This window comes from Nicotiana tabacum, chromosome 7 (genome assembly GCF_000715075.1).
Source record: "Nicotiana tabacum cultivar K326 chromosome 7, ASM71507v2, whole genome shotgun sequence".
Classification (NCBI taxonomy): Eukaryota; Viridiplantae; Streptophyta; class Magnoliopsida; order Solanales; family Solanaceae; genus Nicotiana; species Nicotiana tabacum.
The window spans coordinates 15,032,053-15,040,580 of NC_134086.1; the positions used below are offsets into that span (position 1 = coordinate 15,032,053).

The following is an 8,528-nucleotide window of genomic DNA, read 5'->3' on the forward strand; positions in this document are numbered from 1 at the left end:
TATATGCTCAGTCACCGATAGAGTATGTAACAGCGTGTTTGGAAGGTTTGTTACTTGTTGTATTGTATCGTATTATTAATTTAATACAATATTTATTTTGATTGTTACTTAAATTTGATTGTATCGTATCGTTAAATCCATCGTTACGTAACGATAAAAAGTGCAACTTTATGGAACGATTGATTTGGTGTGATCGCATCGTTACCTTATTTTTTTCTCATCTTGCCATTGCTTATTATTAAGTAATTATATTTTATCATTTGTTAGTGTGTACATTTTCTTACAGAGGGTTCATGATTTTGTCATTACCTGTTGTAAGAATAATGAGCAATTTGCCCATTTACAAAACTATAGAGGTAAATATAGATACTACAATAAAATCCAAGGGCCACCCGCAAAAACAACAAACCCATCCAGAAAAATCATCACACTTTTTAAAACGCATGCCCACAAAAGCACGAAAAGCCAAAACAGAGTCATTCCATTCCATTTCCGTTCCTCAAAACCCTTTATTAACTTCTTCTCGCCGGGAAAAAACATTTTTCTCGCCGGAGATAATCTCCGGCATGGCGACAAACCAACCGGAGGGCTATGCCGACGATTTCCTAGAGCAAATTCTCGCGATTCCTTCCTACACTGGCTTGCCGCCGGTAGCTGACGTCGGGACTTCATCAGAAACGACGTCGTTCACTTCGGCATCTGCTGCTGCTTCTGGTCTACAGCAACCGTTGTTCCCGTTGGGACTTAGCTTGGATAACGGCCGTGATGACGTCAGCGATGCTGGTGCTTATGCAGTGAAGCATGTAAGCTTTATTTTTTATTTTTTTTTGCGTTTTGGCATTTTCCAAATTTTAGAATATTTAACTTAATTTTTTTTGGTTTATTTTTTGCAGGAAAGAGAAGGAATAAATATCGGGAATTTATATGCTGGTCTAGAACATTTGCAATCTCATGCAGTTCGTCACGCTGTGCCTCCTGTTCACCATATCCAGGTTACTTGTGTGTGTGTGTGTAAATCTTTTATTAAAGCTAAAAAGATTACGTGTCTGCGAATTGTTTTCATTGGTAGATGAAAAGATTAGGAAGCTACATATAATGCGTAGGAATACTCTTAATCGTGTAAGACTTTTTGGGAAAAATTGTACTATTCTGCCATCAATATCACACCGTGTGAAGAGTATCTGTGGCCCTCAATTTTGTCTCTAGAATTGCTCATTATTACTCTCTAATACGGATAATGTGTCGATATAATAGAGGGAAATGTAAAATTTAAGTTCATTTCATGTGTTGATTCATTTTTTTTTTGAGATTATGATAGGTTTTGAGGTTTTGGTATGTTATGTGTACTATGATTTTATAGTGACTTGGAGGGGGTCCCTATGAAGAGTTGATATTGATTCTGGTGAAAATGGAGGAATCAGTGTGTATTGAAGAATGTTAAAATTGGAAAAAAAATTAAGTCGCATGGTTACTAGATATTGTCTTTTAAAAAGCGCTTGTTATAAATATGGCTTGTTATTTTTCCAGCATCTTCGATCCATAGTTTTGTTTCTTTGTTGACTTTGTGCATATTGCAATCTCCGGTAACAGTTAAGGATTTTGGTTTCTGATGTTTTATGAGAAATAACTTTGTCCTCGAGCCCTTCGTAGACTTTGCTTAAATGATTGAAGTTTCATAAGCTGAAATCTAAATGCATGTCCAAATTTGTAGCCAGTAAGTTGTCTGAAGCACTAAGTCCATAATCTTTATTTAGACAATGTTAATACTCCTTGACTATGAGTAAAGCATATTGGCATTAACAAATAACTGTTTTCTAACCGAAGCATATCATTTGATTATAAGACAGTAAAACACTGTTGAAGGATGGAATTGCATGCAGTATTCCGTTTAATTTCTCTTTACTTTGAAGTCTAATTAGTTGCATGACTCAGACATGGTAACTTTGATTTGAATTATGTTTCTTTAAGAATAACATGGTCTCTTGTCAATGAGGGGTGTGACGTTTACTGCATTTATTGAGCTAATAATTTCTCTTGGTTTCTTTCAGCCTTTCCAAGGCCAACCAACAACAAGCACAACAGTAACTGTACCGCACCCACCAGTAATTCGTCCTAGGGTTCGAGCTCGGAGGGGACAAGCCACAGATCCACATAGCATAGCTGAGAGGGTAATAAGATTGATATACCATGTTATGTAGATAAGCTTTATAAGGACAAGCGCGAATCGTGTAGTATGATACAAGGTGTTATTAGAGTCCTCTAGAAACAAGTGCTGAGTAATGATTTGTCTCCCTTGCAGTTGAGACGAGAGAGGATATCAGAAAGAATAAAGGCTTTGCAAGAACTTGTCCCCAGCTGCAATAAGGTGTGTCTCACTCTCTTAGTGGCAACAAGTTCTTATTTTAGTGGCGAGTATGTTTCTTTACTCATGGCATTGTCATACTGAGGCTCATTAAAACACAAAGTCTTATGTTTACAGATAACGGCAATTTTACTTTCTGGTGCACATCATGACCATAAAATACCAGTGCTTGAAAAAAAAAGCAGGAAAAAGATGATTTACATCTTGTAACTTATCGAAAAAGGATCATTCAAATTTTGTAGGCAAATTTTTACTTGCAGTAGAGTGCTGTCTGATGGTTCAATTTACTGTTCTCCATTAGTTAGACTTGTGGGATTCAGTTAAGTGCTAATTTTCGCTTTGAGTGGGACTTTCGGAATTGGACTTTATCTTTGTTTTTTCAGCATCTAATATGAACAGTCCCCTCCATGAAGAGTGAAATTAGAAAGATGTGGCTGCTTTAGGTATTGAGATTTTATTTCTTTTTTCTCTTTCCAGACCGATAGGGCCGCAATGCTTGATGAGATTCTGGACTATGTGAAGTTCTTAAGGCTTCAAGTTAAGGTAACGTGCAATTTTTAACATTCATCTTAATTGCTTATTTAGTCAATCACTCTTCCTACCATGTTCCGGAGCAAATTAAGTTCTTGGCTTCTGATTTCTCTACAATGAAAGAGTTGTTTACAAAGTATCAAATTGTTGGAGCCATTATAATTTATAGAAGTTCACAATCTGTGTGCGACTACTCGTGTGGTGTTCTCCATTCCATTTAAGTATCTTGAGTTTATGTTGATCAGCTTGTTCTTCTGAGATAGCTTATTCAACTTGATCATCATGTGGTAGAAACTTTCTTTCTGAGGGGGGTTTAGTTGTCTGAAATCATTTGATTTCTGATTTCTCTAAAGGTGATTGAGTTAACATCATCTGATTGTCTCTAGGCAATGGTTGCGGTACCTTGAGCCATTTTTTAGCTTGATTTCATAAGGAATATCGAGAGATAATACCCTTGTTTAAAAGAATTTTCTTCGAGAGATAATACAGGTTAACAATTTTGCGTGTGTACTAATTTCAGTTTGCAAATAGGCAATTATCACCTTTTTTTTTAATTTTAAATTTCTGTATCTCCTGGATAACCTTGAGCCATTTTTGAGCTTGATTTCATAAGGAATATCGAGAGATTTGACATCTTTCTGCTAATTATATATTTTAGACAAGCTTTTCAAATCATTTTAACTGATCAGATTGGAACTTCGAGGTAATGTTTTTTCAATTGAATTAACTTTTCAACTATTCTTTTAATAGGTTGTTCGACTACTATACTATGTTAGTCAAACTAAACTATTTGGTTCTGTTTTAAATGTTCCATAAAATGGGGAGGAAGGTAATGTTTAGATGTGTACAAGAAAATAGCAAAAGGAGGAATCTCATACAACAGTTGAAAGTCTTCATTTTTACTATATATAAATAACCTCACGAGCGATGGTTGCTGCTTCAGTGAGAAACTTATATCTTATCTGACTGTGACCCTGCATAACAGAGTGCCAAGTGATTGCTTTACTTCAACAACCTAGTAGCCTTTAGTGTCATGTTCTGGTACGTCATTTGCTGTATCATATGGAAATTTTTGGCTATAATGGAGGACGGAGGGTTTTGATGCATGCCATAGCCTCCTTATTGGTTCTATAGTTTCCCACTTTCTGTTCTGTTAGTTCAATGTATTTGGGATTTCTTGGCCATCGCTGTCTCGTACTGGTTTTTGATTGCCAGTTTTCATTATTGTATCTGTCCTGTAAATGATGTGCATTAAATTGCCTAAAGGTACTGAGCATGAGTAGGCTGGGAGGAGCCAGTGCAGTGGCACAACTTGTTGCTGACATTCCGTTGCAATCTGTGGAGGTAATGAATCCTGCTTCTACTGAGACCCTAAAAACAGGGTTAGCTCGAACTCCAGATTTGCTTCATTTGCTTCAAAATCCTTTTGTTTTCTTATATTTTAGGGGGACAGTGCCGAAAGTAGATCCAACCAGCATATCTGGGAAAAGTGGTCCAATGTCGACACAGAACAAGAGGTCGCTAAGCTCATGGAGGAAGATGTTGGAGCAGCCATGCAATACCTTCAGTCCAAATCACTCTGCATCATGCCCATATCACTTGCTGCACTTATCTATCCTACTCAGCAACCGGATGACCTGTCAATGGTCAAGCCGGAACCGGCAGCCCCGTCATAGACCTCCAATTTGTTGCACGTGCCTCTGAGAACTCCTAATAGCCTTGTGTCTTACCCTCCTTTGTATCCTTACCTACTATCACTTGTATTTTCCTCTGCAATTGGTGGCAATGCAATCAATGTCAGATGCCACAATTTTTGCTTTTAGCCCAACCATTGGCCCCTTTTATTACCTTTCCGGAGTTTTCGTCAAACAAGGCATGATGTCATACCTTGGGCAAAGGTAAACGTCTGAAAGCACCCAATCCATTATCATCATTTTGGATGAGGTGAGCAGCTTTTTCAAAGTTATCTATGATTAGCTGCTCTTCTGCCATTTTGTTTGTGGGATAGTGGGGACTCCTTTATCTTTTGCATAGTGGATTGGTGGGGCGATGTAAAAGTAATCAACTGGTTGTTGTAAAGTGTAATGTAATTTAAGTATATTATTGCAATGGATAGTTGATGTGGCTCTCCCCCAAGACGTTTCTCAAAAGTCAAATTGTATTCTGGGCTACTCTAGCAAGAATATTTATGTCCTGTGCTAATGGTGTATGCTCTACATCTCCCCAGTGTTATAGTATATTTTAAATAACTTTTCAATCATGGCAAATTAGTTTGATCCTCTAAATATTAATCACGGATAGAATGGCTTTAAGGATCAAATAACCGACTAACAAGATATTCCCAGACAATATGTAAACAGAATTTAACAGCAATTAAGAAAAATACATAGCGTGTAACTCGTACAGGCTATCAGTCACACGATTGTCTTCATCTGAGTTATTTCAGCCTCCGTTGTTGCATTCATGGTCCCTCCTTTGAAAAGGGACAAACTAAGTTATTAACATAGATTACTGCCTCTAGAAATTGAACAAAGTAATATCTAGATATCTGATCGAGTCATCCTTTGGACTTTACTTCGTAAAACGTGGTCCAAACTAAAGCAAAATTTCACCTTCATTTGACGTTAAAATAGGTGGACAAAATATCTTTCCCATGGAATCAATAGGAGACTTGACGGTAAATATCTTTGTCCAATTGCGGGTGTAATCCATGTTACTAGCAGATAAGCTGAGATGGGTCTTGGTAAATTTAGGGCTAGAGATTAAAGAAAGCCAAGATTTAGAAACACACCTGAATTGCAACAGGGATTTAACTGGAAGCTTTAATAAGATTTCTGCAGGAAGCGTAGGCAATGACAAGATTGAATCTTGGCGTGAATGAGCATATACTATCAGAAATTTGAGATAGAAACCACAATAAGAGTAATCTCGCTATAGAAAAAATATATGAAACTAATGTACGAAGGACTAGTCATAAACTCATAGGGATGGCAATGGGGCGGGGCGGGTTTGGCAAAAGTCAAAACCCACAAAAATTTCGCCCGCCCCGCATATGTTTTTTTTCTTCTACTAAAACAAACTAGTTTGATATTTTATTATTTTATAAATTGAAGAGTTTAATATTATTCAAGCAATTATGTTTTTCTCTTTATCGTAGCGTGAAACTACATGCTCATACTTGTGGAGCATATCATTTACTCCCTCTGTTCCGGTTTATGTGAACCTATTATCTTTTTGGTCCGTTCCAAAAAGAATGACCTCTCTCTAAATTTGGTAACAATTCAGCTTAAACTTACAATTTTATCCTTAATGAGAAGCTTTTTTAACCACACAAATACTCTGGGGCCCTTTTTGGCTTGTTTAGGACCACAAATTCCAAAAGTCTTCATTTTTTCTTAAACCTCATGTCCAGTCAAACAGGTTCACATAAATTGGAACGGAGAGAGTATCATTTTATGTTCTTGTAGAAGCTTTACTTCTACAAGAAAAGCTTATCCTGTAAATATCATTGTATCATGGTGCGTGTTCATTTCAAAAAATATACTCAACAAGGAGAAATTGTGGTTCTCAATCTGAAATTTGGATTTTTTGTGACGGGTTTGTCAAATTCATAGTTGCCCCGCATTGAATCCGTATTAAACCCGCAATCCGCCCCGTCCCACTTTGAAAGTTAAAAATAATGTTTTAACCCGCCCCGCCCCCCATCAAATAAAACTTGCCCCGCCCTATCCCGCTCTGTCCCGCCCCATTGCCATCCCTAAAACTCATATAAATTATTGTACATTTTAATTTTCACATCATTTATATCCCTACACGATTACACTCGAAGGATCGACCATATGTATATCGGGAGCCTGGCTCATTCAAATCAAAATAGAGTGAATACATACGACTAAGGGGAATAGAATTTCGACCACAGAGTGAGAGAATCTTATAATACGAGGGCCCCTTTCAATGTACACAAATTGAAGAAAAAAGAGAAAAAATTACCAGTTGTGTTCATTTATAAGTAGTTTATTACAAAATTTGGCCAATTCGTAAAATATTAGTCAATTAACTATTTTTAACCAAAAAAAGGTTAATTTTTTGCTTTCTTTTGAGTGAGTGTTATTAGAATAGATTGAGTACACCATAAGGAGTTTGAATCTTAGTTTTGAGATGATTTGATGGACTTTGAGGTGGTTTGAATTGAAAATTAGAAGTAGAAGATGAACATGAACATGAAAAAAATAATGTGTATCACATTGTGTATCATTTGTATATCACATATGTATCAGAAGTATATCACATGTATATCCATGTATATCTGTGTGTGTGATACATGCGTAATATATGTTTGATACATGTGTCGCAGAAGAATTTTTTGAACTCAATTTTTACGAATTTTGATATGAAATCAGTCTAAATCACCTCCAATCTTTCTCAAATTTTGTATATTGACCCATCACCTTGTTTGCTACCTCGTCCATAAAATTTCCTTTCCGTCTTGCATCTAATGTTGCTAACCAAGTTTAAAGATATGGAAAGGAGATTTTTGCGTGTGATTCTCGGAGAAAAAAAATTTATTTATTTGGATTTTCAATTTTTATATGTATTTGGCTAATTTTGATAACTTAGGACTTATTTGGAACATTTCCGTAAGATTCCAAAAAGAAAAAAGAGTATCTTTCTTTAGGAATCTTAAATTGGAGAATTCCCTTCAACACTAACAGAGTACTCTCAAAATGCTTACAAATCTTTTCTTCTTTACTTTATTCGTGTTAGCTAGCCACAAAGGCTCAAAAACATAGGATCACCACTTGAATAAATAGTCACACACCCAATATTGCAGGGACTTAAAAAAGGGCAGCCCGACGAATGTAGGCAATCTACCCTTGTGCAAGTATTAGTGGTTGATTTCATAATTTGAATTCGCGACTTATATATCAGAGACAACTTTACTATTGCTACAAGGCTCACTTCCTTGTAGGGACTTCTTATTTTTTCTTTTCTTAGGAGTATTTAATAATTCTTAATTAAAGTAGGGCCTTTAGTATCTTAGCTTATGAGTTTTTATTAAGAAAATGATGTATTGCAGTTATAGCACTTCATTTAATGATTGGGCCATACTACCTAAGATTAATGAATTGTCGTGCTTCTTAGAAAATTTTCATAAAACACTATCTTTTAGTAGTAATTAGCCATCTATAGATACCATTTGCTATATTACGGATTATAGATACATTTTCTGTGGTTATAAGATATATTTGATGTATTTAAGCTATTGTATTCATGAATACAGTAGCAAAAATAGGCGTGAATCAGGGAAGTCCAGCTAATCAGTTGTTGTATTCGAGTGTATTCGACTGTATTCATGGAGTGAAACATGGGATTACAGCTGGACAGATTATTGTATTCGACTGTATTCACGGCGAAATAGGGGATTACATTGTTTTTAAAATGGAAAGTGAATCAATTAACATAATAGACTCCTAATATAACTCAACAAACTCAATTATAACACACAAAAATTATATTTTCAGTTATAAAAAAGATTCTCAACCGAAAAATACCCCCAAAACATAGCAATCTTTAGAAAAATTATATAATACATCTAAATACATAAATTATATTAATTAAAAAAATATATGAATAC

At 35.7% G+C, this 8,528-nt stretch overlaps 1 protein-coding gene across 1 annotated transcript; it reads left to right on the forward strand.

Moving 5' to 3' along the window:
* Window positions 1–410: 410 nt before the first annotated feature.
* On the forward strand, window positions 411–5,095 carry LOC107800540 (transcription factor UNE12). Its single transcript, XM_016623730.2, has 7 exons — window positions 411–803; window positions 894–992; window positions 2,049–2,168; window positions 2,300–2,365; window positions 2,840–2,905; window positions 4,160–4,237; window positions 4,339–5,095. Exons 1-7 carry the CDS (start codon window positions 444–446, stop codon window positions 4,567–4,569), a joined length of 1,020 nt encoding a protein of 339 aa, XP_016479216.2. The 5' UTR covers window positions 411–443; the 3' UTR covers window positions 4,570–5,095.
* Window positions 5,096–8,528: the final 3,433 nt, after the last annotated feature.

What these genes read in the sequence shown, in the direction of transcription:
- LOC107800540 (XM_016623730.2), top strand. Translation starts at nt 444, where the DNA reads ATGCCCACAAAAGCACGAAAAGCCAAAACAGAGTCATTCCATTCCATT. An exon ending in CACATAGCATAGCTGAGAGG is followed by an intron (nt 2,169 to 2,299) that starts GTAATAAGATTG and finishes TCTCCCTTGCAG; the next exon opens with TTGAGACGAGAGAGGATATC. An exon ending in TTGTCCCCAGCTGCAATAAG is followed by an intron (nt 2,366 to 2,839) that starts GTGTGTCTCACT and finishes TTCTCTTTCCAG; the next exon opens with ACCGATAGGGCCGCAATGCT.